General features: G+C 41.1%; 1 protein-coding gene across 1 annotated transcript in view; it reads right to left on the bottom strand.

Annotated features, from left to right (window-relative positions):
• Positions 1-20938: 20938 nt before the first annotated feature.
• Positions 20939-24575, bottom strand: part of BCL2 (BCL2 apoptosis regulator) — a 95031-nt gene continuing 91394 nt past the window's right edge. The window contains exon 2 of the mRNA XM_086740320.1: positions 20939-23837. Within this exon, the coding sequence (XP_086596446.1) occupies positions 23703-23837 (135 nt within the window). The 3' untranslated portion in view covers positions 20939-23702. The remainder of the gene's footprint in view (positions 23838-24575) is intronic.

Genomic DNA, 24575 nt, shown 5'->3' with positions numbered 1-24575 from the left:
TTACAGATCCTTTTAGGTAGATGGGTTTCGTACAAACAGTAGAAAAATCCCAAGGAGACATGGCTGGAAATAAACTTTTGGGAGAGAGCTGAAATATGAAAATACCTTGACAGCCACTGTCTACAGTGTAACTAGTAGTTTTGTTGAAGCATTTCCCTTTCTGGGCTGAAAGGGTGAAGGTGTGGCCGCTTTGACTTGATGGAAAACTGGGTGCAAGGAGGGGATGTGATTATAGACTGGGTAAAATTCAGTGAAGCTGATGGGACAGGTAAGTATTTAAAGAGTGGTTAAAGTTATTATGGAACCAGGTAGCTGAAATAATGGGGTTGCTGCTGACCCACAATTACATGGTGAGATCTACATTAAAAACTTAACTGTGTGATCAAAGGGATTTTCCCTGGGAACTCGTAAAGCAAACACAAGGTATTGAGGTAGTGAACGCGGGAGTTGCCTATGTATGACCTAAGGACCAGTGAAAGAAGACACAGAAGATGGTGCTGATTAGGGAGAAACGGTCAGAGGTAGCAGTAGGAATATGTCTCTAAGGGGAAAAAAAAAAAAAAAAAAAGGCAGAAAGAGGTTGTAGAGGGATTGAATATGGTACTGGCTGAATTTGAGTGAGAACCATCAAGGAAAAGATCTCATAGTTCCTTCTTACCTTTTTGCAGATAAAAGGATGCTGTGTTGTATATAAGCAGACATTATGTATCAAAGATACACCCAATTCTGTCATCAGTTTCTCATTTTAATAGAACTAACTTTTTGGACTGAATTTTGGCTAGCTGCTGAAGTCCAGAGGGACTAATTTGCAGAAAATGAAGTGTGAACCATTTTGATTTTTCTTTTTGGTAATTTAGCTGAGTAGGTCACATTTGTGTCTTGGATCAACGCAGTCCTGGATATTTGCTCAGTGTAACAAAACAAAAAAAACCTCTAAAACCCAATCTAGGTATAGGGTATGAGGTGCTGTAAATAGACCTCCATGGACAGATTTCTCCAGCCAGGTAGGCAGGGCACCATTGGAGTCTACTCAGTCTGGTGGGAACACTAAGCTCCTGAGACCAGGAGGACTAAAATTAGCTTTGAAACATTTTTTTCCTACCCTCTTGGTGTTGCTTTTACATGAACTCTGTTGTTTATTGTTATAAACAACAAGAAAAGAATTTGAGTTGAAGGCTTCTCTTTTATTTCTTTGTTTTTTTTTTTCATTTTCTTAAAGAGATTTTGAAATCCCTGGTCTTAGGAATGGGAGGTAAATTCAGAACTAAGTAGTTGGTTACGCATTGGTCAATTTTTTATTTGTTCTACTGGAAAAAAACCATCACAACACCAGATACTACTTGAGCAAAAGAAATGTAAACAGTCATTACTAATTTAATATTAATGTTGTATCCTTAGTGTGTGCTATTACAAATACTTCTTTTTAAAAGCAATGGAAACCATCCTTAGACTTCTTTTATTGTTGTCTTTTGTAACGTGTGACTTGTTTGGTTGGTAGTTGTTTCTTTTCCAAGGCTGAGTCCTTCTTCCCAGCATCTTCTCAGCAATTGCCTGGTTCTGATTTAAAGATCTTACAACACGGTTTTCTGAAAAGTGGGATTTTATCGCCCTGAATCTAGACTCTGGCTGGGGAATAGCCAGCTTCTGGCACACACCCAAAACAGGCTGAAGGCAGTGAGGATGTTGCTATTCAAGCCTTGAATCCCGAAAGACTGTTATCTGTGGGCCCCTTCTTATTTATATCAGCTTGAAGTATGGAGCTGTAACAGCCTTGGTAATGCTCTGCATCACCACAGCTGTTGCTTTCATGCTGACTTTCCTCAAGTTCTGCTGTGGCTGGCCACCCAAGCTGTATCTGAAACCCTATCATTCATTTTCTTTTTCCCTGTTCTTAAGCAGAGTTGTAGTAGGCTGAAGCCATTTTCCCCCTTCTAAAATGATGAGCAAAACCAAAACGGCTTTTGAAATCTGAGAAACTGTTAGCATTAAAATTTCTCCCTCATTTCTTAATAGTCCTTTCTCACTAATTCCATCTATGTTGTGCTGAACTTGGGGGAACCTCTGTCTGAGTAGATCTTGAACACTGTCTGCAGTCTTATACTTAGTTTTCTATATTAATTTACCACTTAAATTTAAAAGTATTTCAGGACTGAAGTTTGCTTTCAGAGGACATCTAGAACCCGTGCAGATCTTTGCAGTCTTGACTGCTCTAAAATTCACACTGGCGGGCCTTTGCGAGGTGCCTTTGTCCTGACCGACCCAGAGATCTCGGTAGTCCTGGGCTTATGATTCTGGGCGCCAGCCTGCAAATTGCATGGAATTGCAGCAAGAGGAGCAATCTGGGAGCTCACACCACTTTCCTGTCTCCTGGCACGAATATATTACATTCCATTTTATATTAGTAAAATATTTATGAAGTTTTATTAACATGGTAGGAGCTCTCGCCTCCTTTAAAAGAGGTAGGAATTACGAGCAGTCTGCCTTCTCTCTCGTTTAATCTACTCTCCCATCTATTGTTTTTCTTTTCTCATCTGGACATAGATAAAATCCAATAACGGGATATTTGTTTTGCGGTCAAAACTATCAGGGTTGGAGGCAACACTCCTGGCAGTCATTGGAAAGATTTCTTGTGCATAGAAAATTTATGAACGCACGGAGATGCTGGGTTCAGTAACCTAACCTTAAAAGGTATCCAAACATTTTGTTCCTGATCAGAACACGTAATCCTGTGCAGCTCTGAGCTATTCACATCTGGTCACTCTATCTGAGGCTGTAACATTGGCAATGGTATGCATTAAGAATGGAAAAGGGGCATTAAATTTAGGTGTCCGGTTCATGCAAACGATATGTCGCAGTTTCTTTTGACCTCCGGAAAAAGAAATGCAACAGTGGCATCCTGTGGCCCGAGCAGTTCATGACAGGTGGGTCTGGTGTAGACCGGAATCCGCCACCGAGGTCTTCTCACACTGAGCGGGAAATGGATCAAGTTATCTCTAAGAAAATTTACAAAAGAAGTCCACAGTATTTCAACCCGGTGCACATTTTCAACCTGAAGTACAGAGCTGCTGTCTTTTTTTTCAACAGGGGCTTTCCACCGACTTACCTTCTATTCTGCTGCTTATTCTCCTACCAGACACTTTGGTGTTTGGGAAAGAGAGGATGACTTCAGTTACCCACCAAGGAGAGAGGACTTTTCTGTTGCTGTCTTTTGCTGCTGAACGTTTCCTCAGAAAAGAGGAATAGAGGAGAGACTGAGAGTGTCCTGTTTTGAGCTAACCCACAGTTTCATGCGGCATACTTGGTCTAAAAATGAATGTTTTAGGAAAGTCTGATGAAGAGAAGACTAACAAGAGTTGTCTTCCCTTGCACCTACATCATACTCAAGTGTTCACTGCCGCACGCCATCTGCGTGCCTGTGTCGCTCGCTTGAGTTTTTCAGAGTCCTGGCCTTTACTTGTTTAAATTGGACCAACTGTGATTTGCTTACCTTCTCACCAGCAGATAGCGGCAGCCGTGACGGCCAGGCTCTCCAAAAGCTTGCAGACGTGCCAGAAGGCACGTTGATGAGGAACATACAGGCTTATCTGCACTCCTATGGCACTCAAAGCTGCTGATGGCCTCATTTTTCCCTCTTCTCCTCCTGGTTTTACAGTGATTTCTCTTCTGTAGGAGAGGAGATGGTAAGGTGGTGTGCTTTAAAGCTTCTTCCTTCCTACTTCTTACCTTTGCACGTAGAGGTGTAAATTCTAGTGAAGGCTCAGCATCAAGAAGTACTGGGGTGGGGAAATGAAATGACTTTGTTCATTTTAATTTTGCGTTTTCTTGTATGCAGAAGGGTCTGCATGTTTTGGGGTGATCTACCTCGAAAACTGGAAAAGCAGAGTAGGGGCAAGGTTGTCCCCTGCTGCCTGTGTGTGGAAGAACTTGTGAGCATTAAGTTTTCTGTTGTGCAGGAAGGTCCCCATGATGCCCTTCTTGGGATGGCTGAAGCAGGAGGCAGGGGAACAAAACCAGCAGCAGGCAGGGGCTTAATTGTTGCCTTTAATAACGAGTGAGTACTCTTAAGATTTTTGTGAAATTACTTAAGTGAGCTCGCACCACTGTTTCTTGCCAGTATTAATTCCTGGGCTGCCTCTTAAAACACACACGTATGAAAACAACCAAATGTTAAGACTGGCTGTGGCTCCGGTGATGTTAACCCCTGCTCCTTTTTGTCAGTTAAACTGACAACCCAGATAAGAAGAGCCGGTGTTGGTATCGTCTCTTGCATAACAAACCACTCTTGACAAAAGAAGCAGCCTCCTGTCAAACGAATTTCCTTTACAACTGCCGAGGAGACTATTTTTAGTTTGATCTGCCATTCTTTACTCCTCAATCATCTGGTTCACTTTTCTCAGTTTTTCTCTCTTTTTCCCCTTCCCCGCCAGCTCTGATACGAGGTACTGTTGCTAATCAGAGGAGGATGAGGAGGGCACTGGGCTCTCGGCCATTCCCTGTTAGCACGTGTCTGCACTAGGATGCCACCAACCTCACCATGTCCAGCTGAGCTCCAGTGTGTGAAGGGAGGAGGCCTTCAGAGAAAGGCAAATAGACTGCCCTGAATCTAGATGAGTGATGTCAAAGACCAACAAGTAAATGAGATCAGTTCTTGTTGGGAAAGGGTTTTTGCTAAGGCTGCATTCAGAAAACATGCTTTAAGTTCCAGAAGGGGAGCTACAAATGTCCGGCGCTGAAGCAACATTACAGGCATGCTGCATCAGGCAGTGAGCTCTTCATATGCCATTAGCAAAGCAAGGCTGAGCCTGGCTTTTCCAGTGCAGATAAAATAAAAGTGCTTTAGGAATGATGGTGTTTATTCCATAGGTCTTGACTCTGTGGTACTGGCTGCCTTCCCTTTTGCTCTGTTTGATCCACTGCATGTTTTTAGCCTGTTGAGCAGCAGAATAGTTCTTGTCTTCTGGCTGAGATATAAAACAGAAGTCCTGACTATCTGTAATCCATTAAAGATTTTGTGGTGCTCTTTGCAAGAGTAAGAGTGTGTTAAGGCTTTGGTCGTTCAGGGAATAACACTGCTTTGCTCAGCTGCACATCATACTTCAGTCAAGTCCATCATTCTCGGCAGCATCCTTCTAAATCCTAATTCATGTGGGTTATTTTATATTCTATACCTTCTTCCTCCACAGTATACAATAATGAGTAGTTTCATGTCCATAGTGCTTCTGTAAGGTACAAGTTGCTATGATAACTGTTTTATAGCTGGATTTGAGGAGCATAGAAGCAAAGTGAATAGCCCAAATTTGAGAGGGAAGTGTTTAGCAGCAGAGGAAATTATGCCTCTGACACCTGAGTAAACCTAACAGTCCTAAAGTTAGCATGCTAACGTGTTCCAGGGACGTGCCACAATTCTCATGAAGAAGGAATCACTAGAAATGGTCAAAAGGTTTAACCATTGCTATTTTCTTAACAAACATGAGTTTTCAAATTATATAAAATGTTTGCATAAAATGTGTGCATTTTGGAAAAGAAAATTTGTTGGATCCAAATGAAAATGAGTTAGGTTTATAAAGTAAATGTTCCAATCGATCTCTTTTTCCCCAGTAGAAAAAAAAAAAAAAAGGAAGAAAACCTTCTGAGGAGGAAAGCAAAAAACAGACTTGGTTTCTCAAATGGAATGAGAATACAAATGTATTGTTGATGGAAAAATGAAAACTATATTGCATCTTTTATTCAGACTTTTCCCTCTCCAGTCTTAGTCTTTTCTTTTTGTGTTTTGAATATACCTGACTAGTGCAAGAGTGACGAGTCTCCTCAACCCTAAGCAATGTGCACCAGCACTTTGAACAGCACTCCTTAGCCAAGGAAAGTTAAGAGAGAGTTGGGAAGAGGTCTTGTGGCTGATGACAGCGGCTCCTTAGGTCTTCAGCTGCTTTGCTGTCCGACAGGATTGGACCAGGATTTCCATAGCAGTTTCTGCTGGCTCACTCCCTTCCACTGCTTGGGTTTGGATTGTGCAATAGCCCCCCAGTTCATGCACTCTTGTCACATGGTGTAATCCCAGTCTATGTGTAGCAGAATTATTTGTGAGCTTCTCAAGGGCTGGTTACCCCTGCTGTGGCATACAAAGCTGTGCAGCCCATGAACTGACAGAAAGCTTTTCTTTCCCTCTTTGTTCCCTTGCTTTAGACAGAAACTTCTTAGTTTCGGCTTGCTTTGTCAGGACATTAGTGAGCTCTATTTCTGATTCTGCTCTTTTCAAGCGCCTGAATTAGATTTTGTTTTAGGAGCTGGAAGTTGAAGAAGCACTAGAAGCAAGGTTTGTTTTATTTTTTTGAAGATGCTTGGAAGTCTGCCAGAGAGCTGTCAGGTTAGTGGCTGATGACATATCAAAGCAGACAAGCGAGGGTTCATAGTAATTCAAGATCTGTTGAAAACCAGATTGAAACATGGCTAGCAGTGAGGGATTTTTAAAGAGAAAATTATTATTGTGGATGTGCGGACTTATACGTGTATTTCAGCCCTTGCTGTGGGAAGAACCTGTCATTTTAGCTTCATGTGCGTCCTTTGGATTTTGGCTGTCTTACTCAGATTTTCAGTATTTTCATCTGAGTTCATTTGTCCCATCCCTTGCCCGAGTGCCTGGCGAGGACACTGCCCTTACATGCCTGCACTCGTGGAGTTGTGGTTTCCCTGCCACCTATGCACATGAAGCCTTTCTTTGAGACATTTATCTCCTTGCTCCATAGTTAAGTTCCCTGCCTCTGTAGGCTTTTGTTGGTCTACAACAAGGAGCAGTAGCAAGAAACTTTTTGGTGGAGAGCCTAGAAAAGAATCAGTTAGGTTCCCCCAGGTGAAGAGGATCCAACCTTCAAAATTTCTCGTGGCATGTTATGAGGTTTTGGGCAAAGATGTCAGGAACAAATGATAATTCTACTTTCAAAATGGCTATGAAATGAGAAAGCCAAAGAAAAAAGCAAATTTTCCTCTTGCACCGTGTAAAGGCCTTTACACAGTGATGACTGAAGACATCACCAGCTGAATGCATATAAGAAGTCGCCAGCAATCATTAAGCTCAATTGATCTTATTCTTGAGCCCATGATAACATCTGTTGATGTTAAAAAGCAATGGTGGGCAAGCAGGAGAGGAAAATTAAAGAAAAGATGTTCTGCTGTGAACACTTGTACCACCACCATCACCCAAGCGATGCTACAATATAGAAACTGGGTCAGAGACACCCTTCCCCCTCCACGCTGTCAAAGTTATTTGAGTGTCTATTGAAACCCTCACAATAAAAGAGCTTGGCTCCTGCATTCGCTAAGCAAAACTGATTTGTGTTTCTTGGTTCAGAAAAAGCTACTGGGTAATTTTCCATGTGACTACAATGCCACCGTTCAGCAGATCCCTGAAAGCTGATTTCTTGGCGATTTGCTTTTTGTTTAATAAGGCACTACTGCTTTTATTTAGCATTTCTAAATTGACACGCTGAATCTGTGTCTAGAAGCTTTAAACCTCTCTCTTGCCTGCGTTAATTTTAGGAGCTGCACTGGTAGTCTTCATTCAAAGTTCAAAAAAGTGCTGTAAGTCTTTTGAGATGATGCTGATATAAGTCTAAGTTAATTAGTTTATTTGCTTCTAGGATAACTGAATTAAAATGTATTAGTTCGGAAGTATGGCTTTTTTAGACTCAAACACAGCGCTCTTCTGAACTCTTCCCACTGCCCTTTTTAATTCCATATTTGAGTCTTTCATCCTTGTTTACAGCTGTCCCATTGGCAGTCTCAGCCTTCTGGTGTGCTCTTTCTGCTCTGGGTTTGTTTTTTTTTTTTGTCTTGTTTTTCTGGCTTCTTTCAGGGAGTTCCAGTAGCTTCACCTTGTCCTGAAAAGAAAACCAAGCTACGCTCCATACTCATAGTGACGGTCTGCACAGGTTGTCCACAAGCACAGAACCTGGGAGTTGGGCTGTCGGAAGTGACATCGGTTGGCAGTGGTTGTAAGCACTTATTCCAAAGGAAACATGAGTGAAGCAAAATAGCAGAGTCCAGAGTTTGAACCTGTTTTCTAATATTCAGTGAGTACATTCTCTAATTTTATGTCCTCAGCCTGCACTTTCCCAGAGTGAGCACATGCCATCTCACACTTTTTTCTCCTTACATAAAATGTCATTTGTTTCTTGAAAATTGCCTGACTTGATGGACAGTGTTGCCTGGGGATGTCTGGGGGACCTACCTGGCCATGGTGCCATGGCTGCTGGGAGTTGCACACCGTAAGTAGTTGTAGCGTAGTGTGTTAAGGAGGCCTGCTTGGGGGTGGCAAAAGAGGAGGAACAACATCATTGTTTCCTTGCTTCCTCCATAGCTGAGTCCACTCCCTGTCTCCCTGGACAAGGTAATTATTGTTATCAAGCAACAGTGAAAACCTTTCTGCCCATCCGTGTCTAGTGTAGTTCTGATTCTTCATCTTATTGTGCGTTAAAAATAAAAGGAAGAAAATACCCCAGTTTGTGTGTTAGTTTCAACAGTGAATGTCTCAAGCTACCTTTCTTGAACAGGCACATAACATGTCTAGTCTATGTCAACATGTCTTCCTTACAGCCTCACTGCCAAGAAGAAGAAATAGAAATTCTTGCCATTCCACCCTGTTGCCCAAGTTTTAGGAGAGACTCAAGGAGGGAGGCCACTTGCACCCTGAAGTTTGATGGCAGAATGACTTCTCTTGTTATCAAGCTAATCACTTTCCAGCCCTGTCTCTGGCAAATACTCTATCTGTAATAATCAAGTCAGTGCATATGACATAGTTTTTTGACAGGACAATATTTCTTAATAATTTAGTAGCGTCGCACACACACAAAAATAGAGTTATAATTAGCTCTCATCCCTAAAGTTGGAAGAGCTTTTCAGTTTGTTGGAGGCTGCTGGCCAATTCTCTTATCTAATTGGATGAAGTTCCTACTTTCTCCCATTTGTATGATGTCTGGTTTTACACAAACTCATTAAGTGCAGCTGTACTCTGCTGCAAGTTTATAACAACAGCCCCAGTGAAGACTAAGCAGAAGTTTAATAGCCGTTCTGTTCTCTCTTTTTCATCTGATCTCAATCCATTTTGGTGGCTGATGTGTGCCCAAACATCTTTCCCTAGCACCTAATTCTCCCCCCTCCAGCTTTTTTATTATGAATTATCTTAATAATTAGGAAAATTAGACAAATTGCATAAGATTCATCTGTCTGTTTTGAAACTGGAGAGTTTACAGCTTGCTTTCAAGGAAGATAGATTTAAAGCAATTACTTGTTTCTGTGAGGCATACAGAAGTTATTTTTTCCCTTCATTTTAAAGCTAGCATTAAGGTGCAATCACATAATTGCTACACTGTTCTTTAAATCTTCAGAGGCATTATTAAGCTGATTATATAGGTAGAACAGCAGCACCATAGTTAACATTATATTAAGCTTTTGCATTTAGGTTGAATTTTTGGCAAAATAAATACATTTTTTTAAAAAAAACCCAATTTTCTCAGTATGACTGCTTTTTTTTTTCTCGTATTCTTGTGTGTAATTTTGAATTTCTGCTTAGTAGAGTATATATAGTAATAGAAAGTCTTCCTTTGCCAGAATTTGAATTTGTCTTACTGTATTGCCTACATATATTCAAATCACATTTACAAAGAAAGATTCACCACATACTTCCTGCAATGGAGATTTATCAGTTTTAGAAGTGATTTTATAACTTCCATGGATGTTTTTATTCCACCACAGAACTATTCCAAGGTTTCCTGGGGAACTTCCAGCTGCATGATTTCCTTCCCTTACCACGTTCTGTCTTCCCATCAAACAAGGTCGGGGAGGCTGGAGGAGAGAGGGAAACTCAGGGAAAAAGTTGTCTCACAACATGAGGGCACTTACCAGTGATGGTGAATGCTCTCTTTATAGCCCAGTGGCGGGGAGACCTGTCTGACAATAAGGACAACACTCATCGGTGCTGGGCTCTTCAGTTACAGCTGTGTAGGTGCACACGGCTGCAGTGCAAAAGAGGGGAGACAGCAAAGGAGCAGAGTGAGACACCAGAGAGGGCATTCAAAGGGACTCCCTCCTAAGCCAAATTCCAATAAGAAGGGAAATTTCCTTCTGCTGGCACCCCACCTCCTAGCATCGGTATTCCCTTCAGGTTGTAGTGCTCTCCTGGCTCTGAAGGTCACCAAAGGCTTGACCCTTATGAGGTTCACAACACCCTTAGCTCTGTCTAGGATTTAAAGATGCAAACATCTTGGAAAATCCAAAGCCTGATATGAGTAGAGAGGAGAGACCTACTGCATCCTACCTGAACTTGCTCTACCCTATAGCTCTCCCTCAGCTCAAGTGATGACAAAGAGGTACTGGTGTTGAACACTTCATTTCTGTTCCTGTGAGAATATGAGAAATGGGCACTGTAGTAACCAGGTCTCTGGTTATTGCTGTCAGTAGACCTTTACGGCAAAGTTCATGTGTACAAGTTGATTATCAGGTTTCTCAATGATGACACAAACAGGTGGTTTAATGGATTGTTCTAATATAAAATTTAATCTCAGCTTGAGTGACAAGTAGATTTGACTAATAAATGTCTTTCCTAAAAAAAAAATGAAATCTGCTAACATCTCTTGTTTTCAGATGGTTGACTCCATCTGTTGACATGTTCCATCATGTGCTCAGCTCCTGTTTAGACAAATATGAAGTACAGACGTTCTTCTTGTTTCGAGTCCCATAGCTTTTGTTGTTTCCATTTAGGGCTGCTGCTGCAAGTGTGCATAAGATAAGCTTGCCTGACATTCATAAGTGAGAACATTTAGGTCTCTTCTACCCAGTAAAGATAATTTTTGTAATTGACCTCTATTACCCTGTTGTCCTCTTAAGTATAAAGCTTATTTTTATAGGAAATAATTTATGTATTAAAAGGGCTCATATAATGCTGGAACATTTGTTTTGCCAGCTACAGTCGTCATGGGCACATCATTAAAATGACAACGATAGCTGTTCCGTGCTGTCTAATTTTGTAATGTTTTGACAGAATGTAAGATATGAATGTATGTTTGTGCTACTAGTCATTGGTGAATCATACCACTTAATTGGATGGGTCAACAAGATAAATAGATGTGGACTTTGGGAAATGAAAACGGCTCCTTTCATTTATGACTTTGTGTTTGTTTCTACACTGCTTTTGTTGGAAGTAGTATTAGTTGATGGAGATTATGGAAAAAGTGGCGACCTATTTTCCTAACACTTGAGTGAGTGGTGATAGTTGTTGGAGGATGTGATGATAGAAGAAAAGTGGGTTTTAATTTTGGTTTTGAAGTGGGTGGGGGTGGGCAAATGGATACTTAAGACACATTAATGAAGTTATGTTGACAAGTGTTAAGTGTGAAGTCTGTCATGCATCTTACTGCAATGAATGTGTCTTTATGAGCATACTGCATTAGAGACATCTGTGCAATTGTCAGCTGTAATTACAGAAAAGGATGATTCGCCAGTGGACATACAGTTGAAAATGAACAGCAGTGTGGGGTTTTTTTACGTAGGTGTGTATACTTCTGTTTGCCAAAAGTGACATATTTTTGACTAGCTAATTCTTTCCAAGTAACTACTAAATTGAAAAAAAATGAATTGAACCTTTGACCTTTTTAAATAAATTTTCTCCTATAGGAGAATGGAGACTTTTTGATCATGTCCTTGTCGGTGGCATTCTGGAGATGCATGGAGAAATTACTTCCAGAAAGCCTTGGGAAAGCGTGAGGTAAAATGTCACTTGTCAAGCATGCAAAATAAGCAAAGAAACCGATACCGCTTAGACTAGGGTCCATCTGTGTTTGCACATGTTGTGCTCAGTTCTGATACATGTCACAGCTCTGTGTCATGTTCCATTTTCCTAATACCCTTCTGACTGTATCACGGGTTTTGGTGTTGCTGTCAAAGGGGCTTGCAAGTATTGTAAAGGGACAGTGGGGGTTTTGTCTTCATAAAGAGACGAGCAGGACTTGGGATGGTGCTCTGATTTTTTTCCAGCCACAGAGCTTCCCACCACAATCAAGTTGAACTTGAGAAAAGTAAAGATATTTGAAGGAAGACCCATGCTTTTCTCAGGTAGTTGAATAACCTTGTGTAGCAGTTAAAGCTGTTCTGCAGCTATCAATGGCTCCCCTTCCAGTGCAAGTACCAAAATATCTTTCCCTGGCTCCAGTGGAAATTAATGAGAGTTTTGCAGTACATGGTGGTGGGAGTAGTTCTCAAGTTGGTAGCATGCTTTGAAAAGCATGCGATGTGAAGAGGAGCCTAGACCTGTCTGAACGTTGGATGCTCTCTCTTCTCTTGTTGGAGGCAGCTGTATAGTTATTTTGCTTTTATACTTCTCAAAGATCTTTTATGACCTCTGGACTGGCCTTCCTTTCGCTCTCCATCTTGGCAGAAAACAAGGACACAGCCACAAAGTACAGGATTGACGTCTAATTCCAGAACTGGAAGCTGTGATGTGGATGTAACTGGAAGCAGTGCTATTTGTCCTTGATTAAAGATTGATTTTATGTCCCTAATGAAAACACTGGCACGATTCATCGTACTAATTGAGGTGGCCAGCGGCTAGAGTGACGGGTTTATCAGATACCTTGTCTGTGAGGCAGAGGAGTAAGGAGGAGCCAAAAGTGGGCACCTTTGGTTAAAATACATCTGTTTCTTTTCCATGGCCACTTTTTTTTTTACGTGTAAAATGTACCAGCTTCTTTGAGAGCTGTGTGCTGGAGGAAGCCGTGCCTGCTGCTAGCAGTAAATGAATTACTTAATGGGGAGAATGTCTGCAAAGCCTGGAGAGCCATTAGAGCAGCTTTTTTTTAAGTGCAAAAACCCTGTAACATTTCAAAACTGTAGCAAGATCAGGGATTGTTTTTTTTTTAAAGGCCTGGACGAAAGGATCTCAGTAATGTGTAGGGGGTGCTGACTGGCCAAGGCACCTCACCTGTTTTATTCCTAGGTGTAGAGGGAATTCCAAGTTCAATGCCAGATGGAAAGCAAACCCAGAGCTGCATGAACTACTAGCCAGTTTCCTTCAGCAACATTAATTTACAGTCTCATGAGAGAGCACCTTGGTTTGCTGCCAGTTTTGGCTTCAGGCAAAATTACCAGAGGACAGAGCAGCGCAGGCAGCGGTCCCTTTCAGGCCACGCCGTCTGGGCGGCGGAGGTGACGACACAGGCTGCTGGCTACGCTTTGCCGAAAGCCTTACAGAGTATGTCTGCACCCCAGCTCCCCGCTGAAAAGCGACATTAACTATACTGCGGCACTGTGGCTTCTCCTCTGCCTGCCGAGTGTGTTCCAGGGTGTTGGCATCTTCGTGCTACAAAAGTTGGCTTGCCTGAACTTGGGTTTGAGGGTGGTTGATGTGCTTTGCATGGCTGGGTCCTGCCAGTGGGTTCCTCTACTGTTTGGTGGGAGGGGGTTGGGGGATGTGGTGCAGGTCAGGAATAGAGGCTGTGTGTCCAATGTCACTTTGATTTGCCATTTGCTGTGCTGTGGGATCACATGGTAGAAGGTACGAAGGCGTGATGCCTCTCAGCCTTTTGCAGTGATATTGTCTAGAAGAAAGCACATTTCCAAACTGCCTTGTCGCCTGTTAGAGCATCTCATGTAGCACTTGGGCTCACTTTTCAATCTCCTGCTCTTTCCAAACTATCAGGAATCAGTGCCAATCTTAAACTTTTTTTTTTTTTCACTGGTTCTGAGGTGCTGTTAATCATAGAGTGGTTTGAGTTGGAAGGGACCTTAAAGATCATCTAGTTCCAATCCCCCTGCCCTGGACATGACACCTTCCACTAGACCAGGTTGCTCAGAGCCCCGTCCAACCTGGCCTTGAATGTTTCCAGGGATGGGGCATCCACCACCTCTCTGGGCAACCTGTTCCTGTGTTTCACCACCCTCATAGGGAAGAATTTCTTCCTTATATCTAATCTAAATCTACCTTCTCCCAGTTTAAAGCCATTACCCCTTGTCCAATCACTATATGCCCTTGTCAAAAACCCCTCCCTAGCTTTCCTGTAGGCCCCCTTCAGGTACTGGAAGGCTGCTCTAAGGTCTCCCCAGAGCCTTCTCTTCTCCAGGCTGAACAGCCCCTACTCTCTCAGCCTGTCCTCATAGGAGAGGTTCTCCAGCCCTCTGATCATCTTCGTGGCCCTCCTCTGGACTCGCTCCTTCTTACATTGGAGTCTCCAGAGCTGAACCCAGTACTCCAGTTGGGGGTCTCAAATCTTAAGATTTGAGATGTATAAGATGCTGAATAATTTTTTTTATAATGAGGGTGATGAGACACTGGAACAGGTTGCCCAGAGAAGTTGTGGATGCCCCATCCCTGGGGTTCAAGGCCAGGTTGGATGGGACTTCGTGCAACTTGATCTAGTGAAAGATGTCCCTGCCCATGGTGGGGGGGTTGGACCAGATGATTTTTGAAGGTCCCTCCCAGCCCAAACCATTCTCTGATTCTGTGAAATGCAGCATAGTTTGAATGTTGCTGAGCATGCTCAGATGACTAGAGGTATGTGCTGTCACACAAGCGTCTTGGAGGGCTGGATCCCAGAAGGGAGCAAGAGGCTTTTTGACAAGTGAGTTGTTTTCTATTTTTGTGTGTGTGTAAGCTTTTAGTAAATCATGGATCTTTACTTCCACTGCAGCAATAATGTACAGTGTAGTTTTTTGTTCCTTTTAGTGCTGAAAGCAGCATTTTCTCCTTTCACAATTTCTAGTGTAGTAGCCTCAACAAAGACAAAGATTAAAGGTCTGTCAAAGCTGTTTCCATCCCAGGGTGAATGAGTAAGTTTGTGGCCTCAGTCAGTGGTCAGTAAGAGACTGTACACATTGACCTTTTATGTGTTTGCATCAGATATGCTTGTCAGTTCATTTGTATAAGGGATGAAGCTCTATGCATAGAGAGATTACTCATTGTGTTTCAGTGGTACAATAAATCTAATTCTGTGACTCATAATACTTGACCAAAAGGGCAGTTTCTGAAGAAATATGAAGCAGTTGCATGGCATGCATTTACATAAATGCATTACACGAAGTGTTGCTCCAGTGTCAAGTGTTGCTCCTGCTGGGTCAAGTTGACCAAATCATATTTTTTTCCTGTCCTGTAGGTTAACTTTCTGCCATAGGGCTTTATGGTGAACAGGATAAAGCCTGTTTGTGCCATTCTAACTAGATGATGCTGGATCAGGTGTCGTGCATCCCACTACAGCCAGAATAAACACCTTAACATGGGCTGTGGCTGCTTTGACAGAAATGGCATCGGGAGCGTTGTCATAATCTGGATGAAACCAGCACAGCTCAGTGGTCTAGCAAGGTGCACCATGACGGTGCTTATGATCACAGTAGCATAGCCTGAGATATGCACATTGGCCTCTGTTAATCATCCACTAATAGGATTATCTACATATATTACACCTTACCTGCCAAAGGGTCTTCAGTGTTCCCAGAGAGGTGAGAACGATAATATTCTGGAAGGCAGAGGTGGGAAAGGGAAAAGTTTACTTACTGGATATACTGAGGACTGGTAATCTTTTTAGAGTGAGGATGTGCAGATGGGGGAAGATTTAAACCTGCAAGAAACTCCCAAGTGACTTCAAGAAAATTACTGACTAGGGCATGGGGCAGCATCTCTGACCACGGAGGCAGGTAAGTGCCTGTAGCTTATCAAGTGGGCCAAGAAAGGGAAGAAGGTTCCTTTTCTATTTCATCTCCAAATAAATAGATTGAGTGCTTTTGTTTCTGTCACTTTATAAAACTTGGCACCAGTACTGTCTGCTCCAGATGCACATTTTTATCTGCATGACCAGGACCTTGAGTTTGAATCCTGATTTCAGAGCTTTTCACTATCATCAAGGCATTGCATTCCCACTGTTATAATCGTGTTTGCAATGGGAGTTCTGGAGGACACATGCAGAAGAGGGCACACTAATATATTTCTGCAGGATATCCAAGAGGCAACTCAGCATATTTAAAATGAGTTGCACAGGTCAGTACTAGAATAGGTATTCCCACTGGAGAGGGAAAGGCATCTTCTGGTTGAACTCATCCAGAAGCACTTTTCAGTATATGGCAGAACAGCAAGGAGTGTCCCTGCCCCTTGAGAAGTCCTGAAAAAATTACATGCCAATGTTTTTTTACTGACTTGTGTTGTTATCCCTTTGAGGTTTCAGAGAGCCATTCTGAACGTTTTCAGTACTTGCACTCAGTTATAGTGAGATGCAGTAAACCATAAGCTATGATGGGATGCTTCAAAAGCTGCTTTGTTGTTTGTTCATCTGTGCAAATCAGTTTCTGCAGTGGACAAATCGTGACTACTTGGTCTTTTGCTCCGAGTAAGGCCTCCTCAGAGGCTGTTCTTGATACCAAAAAGTCACTTACAAGCTGAGGGCTAACTCCTCTTAGGGTCAGGAGCTATAGAAAACTTAAATGGCATGCAGTTGTTATCTGGAGATTCATACTGGAATAAATTTTGCTCTTTATAATTTGCAGCATCTCGTTAAATATTTAATAAGCTAGAGGGCCAAAGGCAGGAACTATACGGATCTGCAGAAGCAGCGCAGCTTCTGTGGAGACTTACAGTGCTTGAAACCATTTGAGTTTATTTCGAGAAGGGAGCTTTCTGGTTTTGGCCCAGCAAAACTTATTTTAAAGGTGCTCCTACCTAGTTTTCCAATAGCTGAAACACTCCTTATTATCAGTTCTAACATTCATTTTGTCTTTTTCCAGACCTCGTCCTTTCTCCCCATCAGCTCACCGTGCTTTGTCCCAGTGGTGAGGCAGGCATTTAATCATGGGTGCTAATCTGTTAGTTTTTTAGAAAAACTGGAGTAATCTCACTGGGCAGAAAGAAGGGAGTCACTGAACTAATTTTCCTGGTTTTGCTGAACTTGGTTTGCCTCAGTAGAGAAACTTAATCTCATCTTCTTTTGTTACATCTTAGCTACAAAAAAAAAAAGACAGTGCTGAAGCTACTTCCCTTTCTTCTTTTTTCAGTCTCACAGAATAATGTTGCGGGGGGGCGAGCAGAAATGTCAATACTTCGAGAACTGCAAATTTGCTTACCTTCTGCCTTGCAAAGGATTTCAGTAACCTCGTTCTCTGCTGGATGGTTCAATCCCAGAGCCCAGAGGACAGAGTCTATTCATTGTGTTCTGCTGCTGTTGCTGCTTCTTTTGGTTTCAGACTGGCTTCCTCCACCTTCTCTGTCTTCAGGGAGACGGATAAAGGGGTCGATGTTTTGCACGTGTGTCTGAATCGTCCTTGAAAGGCATTAAACTACTAACTTCAGGCACTCACAGCAACTGCATCTGTGAGGGTACACTGCACAGCTAGGCTGCAAAACCCACTCAAGAAGTTGGGTAAGGTCTCTGGGCAGTTAAATACTCAGTACCCGAGCTAATTTAGCTATGTTCTACATGAACTAACGCCATGGAAGGTATGTGGCAACAACTGCAATTTAAAGGCAGGTTTATATGAGCCCTTAAGAAGCAAAATACCTAAATACCTGCTGGAAACCAGTTGTAACTGTAACAAACATTCTCCTGTTGAAACTTGCTAATATGCTTTTCCAGCTCCTGTCTACAAGGACAAAAAGTAGTTTTAGCAAGTAAATAGAAGAGTTTCGCTGTACTTCCCCCATGACATCAGATGTATGGGACAGCAGAATGGGTGGCATTGTCCTCAGGTCCTGAAGCATATGGTACACTTGTGGACTGTATGTCCAAGCTTATCAAAACTGGATTATTGCATCTCGATGCACACAGGCCCCTGAGGAAGGCTGGCGAATACTGGCTCTTTGGTTGCAGACTTTTCTGGAGATTTCCACTCTAGAGAATCAGTCCAGAGTTCAGCTCTTTGGGGTAACGTCCATAGACGTGGTACTGGCTGCTCTTTTCAGGGGATCCAGAGAAAGAAGAAATGCAGTATGAGAAATGCAGAATGTAAATGTTTGAATGAAAGCTACGTGCTGTCCTTTGTCAGCTGCCGGCAGCACGGATACTTCTTATCCGTGGCTTTAGTGTGTAATTGACATTGTATTTATAGGAAGTTCCTATTGGTCCTCTTCCAAGTACTGCATGTAGTAAGTCCTGCTTAGAAGTGATTTTTTTTCCCCAAGGTCTCATTTGGGGCTCACAGTACTCAATGAACCTACCTGGAAAGAGTTACATGTGAGCTGACAGACGCACTAAATATGTGATCCCAGACAGTGGGAGCTGTGATAAAAGAGAAGCTTAGACCAAGCCAAGGTTTTCAAACACTCTCATTTGAGGTGTTGGCTAGCAGACCTACAGTTCTGAACGTTGTAGTAAGCATGACGGGGTGCTGCGAGAGGTAGTTGCACTGTGAAACATTAAGCACATGATTATCCCGTCTCCTAACAGTGAAAGCAAGGAGAGAGCTCTTCCATCTTCCGTTGTGATGGTCCAGACAGACCAAGAAACCACCATAGCTACTCTGACTATCACCTCTCCACTGGCCTAATGGGTAGCCTGTGGAGACTAGTCGCTTAGACCCTCAAAGGTGAATTTTTTACATAATTTTTTATATACCCTTTGCTTCAGTAGGAACCTAGTATGAGTGCAAGTCACCACCCACATCTTCTAAACATGTTGATGTTAGCTTGAAAAATATCACAGCATTAAAAAAGTAATATATTTGAAACTTTGTTTATGTGCACGAAATGCAAAGATGTCAGATTTTTTAAAAGCATCTCTTCTACCATGAAGTTCAGAAAAGTTTTTTCTTTTATTTTCTAGGAAATAGGTGCTGAAAGTTGCATTCCCATAGTTCCCAGGGCTATGGCTTTACAAAAATAATCAAATATTTTGGATTCAGAGAAAAAAATGAGTCATGTGGGTAAGCAGAACTTCTGCAGTGTCACTGTGGCTTGCACTTGTTCATGTTGAGCGGAACATGTCAATAGAACTATCAGGAAGGAAACATTATGTTTCATTTATGGGATAACACTCAAAATGTTTGAGTAATGTTTTAGCAACAGATCCTAAACAATTCAAATGCAAAGCAGGTAACTCACAGTGTGCTTTATTATTTTTTCACAATATTAACTAGACAGACATGGAAAGTTTAATGGCAGCATGTTCTTATAACATTTTAAAGACAAAGAACAACATAATCATATTAAATGATGATAAACTGACAAAACTACATTACCATACATACATAATCCAAAGGTACTGGATAAATGATATCTGCTTATGTACATTTATGCTGGTGATAATTAAAATTCAAATATTCAGAAGAAAAAGAAAAAAATATGCTATTTAAATTATAAAAATATACAGGTTTTATGTGGAATTCTTAATGCTGTATAACTTTTTGAAAAAGATTTCATTGTGTGATGAAGCTGCATTAACTTAGTATAGGAGTGTGATTTAAACTAAATACAGATGAAATTGGCTCTTTTGTCTTCCTTGTTTGAAAGAGAGATAGGAATGACAAACAAAGCTGGGCTTTTGCAATGAAAAAGAATTTTTATACTCATAAATCAAAAGATGTTTCATTTTTCATATAGTACTGAGTCATTAACTCATGATACAAATGAAACATTTTGCTAGCTTGTTTAAAGACAGAAAGGAAAAAAAAAGATAGGCTTTAAACATGCTACTTCACTCTACTTTTAATCAACAGGACTTCTAGGTTTGTGATGTGGAGTGCGGGTGCAGAGCTAAGTGCAGTGTCATGCTTCAGGGTCAAAGCATGCAGTCCTTACCTACAGCTGACTCCCACCGCCTCATCTGAGGAGGATGTGTGCACACAAGGATTGGGGGTACTGCGGCTGTATTCTTTGAACTGTATCACCTTGTGTTTCCTTTGCACATCTGGTTTCAGAGAAACATTTTTTTTTTCATACTTGTTCCTTATTAGTGCAACTCTACTCAGGCTGTGTAATCTCCAGCCACAACAGCATACTGATGAACTTTTATAGTGATTGGATAATTTTATAATAATTTCCAAATAATTTTGTAATTGAAAATTTTTAGTAATTGCAGTGATGTAGTGCACACATTTGTAGCTGGTTTTAGTTAGAAGTTATTTTCAGATGATCTCGGGTGAACTCCTGCATCATATAAAACTCAAGACTTTCTTACATACCAATGTCATTCTCCATATCTTCCAGCCCCCTTCCTTATCTGTATATTCTCTATTACCTTGACAGCCCCATTACTCCTTTGGTAGATCTAGTGCTTGTTCTATTAAGAAATGCCCTCTGTGTCAGCTCTGATTTCAGAATACTTAACTTGCAGAATTTTTTTTCTTGTTTTTCCATCTGTTCCTCAGTTACTGATCTGTAACAGATCTTACGTGGTCTTACAGATTTTTTTTTTCAGAAGCAAAGTATTTTCATTATTTTCTTAATAGATGGAGTGAAAAAGAATTAATGACAAATAAATGGAATACAGCAAAATAAAATATTCATCTTAAATTCCCATGGATTTCCTGTTTTGCAAAAGACTGCCTTCAGAATTAACAAAGTTTTATAGTGAAGAATAATTGTGAGGTCTCTGTAATCCACTCTGCCCTTATATCATCCTTTTTCAAGGGAAAGGATGAGAGATGAACAAATTCCAGGTAACAGTCATTAACCAAGGAGATATTTCAGTGATCTCTTTGTTTCCCTCCACTTCTTGATCCCTTCCTTTGTTGTCCTGTGATCTTCCACACCTAACCAACTTCAGAAGTGTCCCCTTTTTTTTTATTTTTTGCTTTTACAACATGGATATGCTAGGAGTGGTCAGCTGTGTTTGCATAAATAGTGACAGAGGATGGATTTTCACTGAAGCATAGTCTCGGAGCATGGAAGTCTATAAGGCATTTTGTGGGGAAAAAATCTTATGTGAAAGGGTAAGGAAGAATAGGAAAGACAGGAATTATTGAAAAAGAAATGCAGGAGTGAGAGGAGTGGATTTTATTAAAGAAGTTCAAGCTTTTATATACATTCAATGTTTCTAATATGTTTCTTAATAAATGTATTATCAACTATCATTATACCTAATGCAGCCACAATACCGTACTATTCTGCAGTCAGGATGGGAAAACTCCATTAGCTCTTTAATAAAATAAAATCATCAACAGTCATCATGACTCTTCTTTTTGCCTGGTATTAACTAATACACTGGGAAGTCCAGTGAGTAGACACAACGGAACACAAAATCCTCAGTATTTATTTAAATGTGTATCATGTGTCTTCTTCATATTATTTCTAAAGCAGCTTTAAAAAACTTTTGCCATTGGAAAGTATTAAAAATAAAACCCATTCAAATTATCCTGGTAGTATAGCAGCATTGGAATTGATAATTACTCTTTTACTACTTTTGACAATGTAAACCTTTAATAAAATAAACAATATTGAAACAATTTGAGGTCTAATAGTTCATGAACTTCAATAGGCGTATGGGCACAAATTGAAACGAAGACTAGGTTGTGAAATGAAACATTAGCTCGATACAAGCCAATTCCAGTTTTGAAATTGGCTCCAGACAAATTCAGCTTGGAAGCTGAAAAAAACCAAAGCCCACACTCAATCCACAATATTCAGTTGCTCCCATTTTGAATATTTTTCAGACGAATCCTACACGAGAATGCCCACTTCTGACAGAAGCATTCTGCCAATATTGCAGGTGCTTTTTGTTTGATGGTGGGATTTTTCATTTTTCTTTAATCAAGCATAGTTTCGATCCCATTTTTGTGTTCTTAGAAACACTTCCTTTCTATGTTTCTATAAAATTAGAAGTAATTTCAAATTAGAAATGTAAGCTCGCTCTGTCTTTGCTCATACAAAGTGTAGGTGCCACGACTAAATAGCAGTAAAAATGCTGAGATGTACAACTCTTAAAAAAACAAACAAACAAAAAAAGCAGCTTTGAAGACACAACATCAACTACAGCCTTAACATTGAACATATTACATTCCCAAGTTAATGGAGATATTTTGCATATAATGCCACAAAGTTATTCAACTGAAATCTTGAGGTTGAATCTACAGTTTATTCACTGTATTGTGTTCACCCTTAGAGCACTTATGTATTCTACGGTACATTTTATTCAGAGCTTTGCAACCTTTTATGTTAATGTCTGGACCTCCATCTACCCACAGATCCCAGATTTCAAAAGTTTCATAGAAAAAAAAATAGGAGCGCTTGACTTAAACATGTGAAGCTGGACATTTCCATGCCTCAGAGTGGCCCATGGGACACGCTTCGGACTCTTCAGCTTTGTCGGGACTCCTGGCCCTCTCCAAGAGCGCGGAAAACCCTGCTTTAAAATGCACTGACGCATCTGGTTTCAGAACACAGATCTGTTTATAAAACTGTATACTGAGTACTCTGCATGAATTTTACTTGAGTTGCATTTTGTGACATGAGCAGGTGACTTCCCCCCTGCCCCCTTTTCCTCCACCCTATTTTTCCTCGAAACCACAGTAAGCACCTGTGTGATCGAGGTGTCAGAGTCTCTGTCCAGAGAGAGGATCTGGAGTTTCTTCATCATCTTTTCTTCTGTAGACAGTCTTAGGAAATTATTAGCATGAAATAGTTTTGAGGTCGAGGGGCAGGAGGATAAAGCTCACTTTCTTTTCCTGTTATGAAAATGAACTTGATTTTGGTGTCCAGTTTGATAAACAAGGATAGTCAGAGCTAATCTGTAACTCAGCTGAGGTCTGCTTCTTGCCAAACAAAATTAAGATCTTTTTCAACTTTCAGGGATTTAGAGACCGCATCTAATTGGTTTCAAACCCCTGGAGGAACTCAGTAAGTAAACAGGATTAGTTGCAGATATGAGCCCACTAAAGTGGGACACAGGTCAGGTCTTCAGACTCCAGCTCTGCTCTGTCGAAGCAGGCACTTAAGGTCTCCTGATGTTTCTGTGTCAGTAGCCGCAGAAAACGTTTTACTGCTGAGAAAACCACTGGAACAGCAATTTCCTGCAAGCCTCAAAGATTTAACTTCACACTTGTATTAAAAAAAAAAGTATTTGAGTTGACATGTATTAGGGTATTATGATTATGACATGATGGCACAACTGGTAACTTGAAAACGCAGGTTTACAAGGCATCGGCAATCGGATTTCCAACGGTTCTCCTGTAGGGATAGCCAGGTGTCCTTCAAGAAGTTGCCATCTTGACTCCCCGTATGTACCATGTTGAATCATTTACTCTGTCAGTTCTTGCCAGCAGGACAGGGTGAGAACTTTGTTCATGCTGACCTTGTCTTTCAGATCTCTCCCAGCCATCCGGAAAATGCAAGGAAAATCAACAATTACGCAGCCTTTAGCAGCTCAAGTAACTGCCCTCATAAGTGTAAGCAGGTAGGTCTTTGTCAGTATATTTGCTCTTCAGAGATAAAATAATCCAGCCAGCTGCATTAATTAAAAAAAGAACCTAAATGACTTTGAGGCTCATTAAAGTTAAGAATAACAACATGACGTGATGACAGATACAACTTGCAGAGTTTCTGAAAATAGCAGGTTAAAATGTAAATATCTTTTAATAAATAATTTTCCTGCAATGTAAAAATAAATGATATTTCCTTTGGCAGTAATAGCTGATTTAATCTTTAGCTGGGAAGTTGTTTTGCTCATAAAATATCATTGTGCTACAGAAAAAAAATATTATTTTGTTGTTTTGAAAGACTTTTGTAATCCACGATAAACTGAGTGACTCTACTTATGTCCAAGATAAGCGCCAAGAGTGATGCAAGCTCCCACCAGAACCAGACTCAGGATGGTCTTCAGAGAGATCCAGGAGAAATCGAACAAAGGCCTCATACTGTTGCCATACAACTCCACGAAGGCATCCTAGAAAGGAAAATAATGGAATATCAGAACTGAAGTAACTTTTTAGAGAGGGAGGGCAGCATCTTTACGCCCATGGTCATCCAGCAATCATGCTGGCACAAAAGACCCAGACAAACCTATTAAAATAGTGATCTGGGAGGTATGTTTTTGTGCAGGGCTTAGCACAAAGTTCTCCTGCCTAAATCTTTACAAATAGTGCTGTAATTACTTATGGTCATGACTTCTGCTTTAGGCATACTCAGTCTAATAGAAAATACAGGAGCAGACTTTTTAAATATGAGTGCCACCATTTTGACTCCTGAATGCTGTATATACAAACACACACAAAGGACGTAAACAGACCTTCATTCTCCAAACCTTTCATTTCCACTGGACATGGGGCAAATATATTGCTGGTCAACTTCGCTGAAAATAAGGCAGTATTTATTTGATTCCCTTAGGATGGGTTCAGAAGGCTACATGTAGTAGCCACAGCAGTTTTTTTTCCATGTGAAATAAAGCAGTTAAGATTCTGTTATGGCTTTGACAGCCTTTCATGACTGTCATCAAAAAGGGTGATGCCTTGTTCATGTGCTCCTGTTAATTGTGCCTTGGATGTAGCAGCGGTCTGACTGCAGTGTCCATTGGGCCAAGCAGCTGATCTGACAGAAAAGTAACCCAGCCCTGCCTTTAAAAGAGCTGTCTTGCCATAGGATCTTCTTGTCAATCTGACTTGCCCTCCAGCCTACACCCAAGACA

The sequence above is a fragment of the Chlamydotis macqueenii genome, chromosome 2 (assembly GCF_036417535.1).
Source record: "Chlamydotis macqueenii isolate bChlMac1 chromosome 2, bChlMac1.mat, whole genome shotgun sequence".
NCBI classification, from domain to species: Eukaryota; Metazoa; Chordata; class Aves; order Otidiformes; family Otididae; genus Chlamydotis; species Chlamydotis macqueenii.
This window is presented reverse-complemented; position numbering and strand designations above follow the sequence as displayed.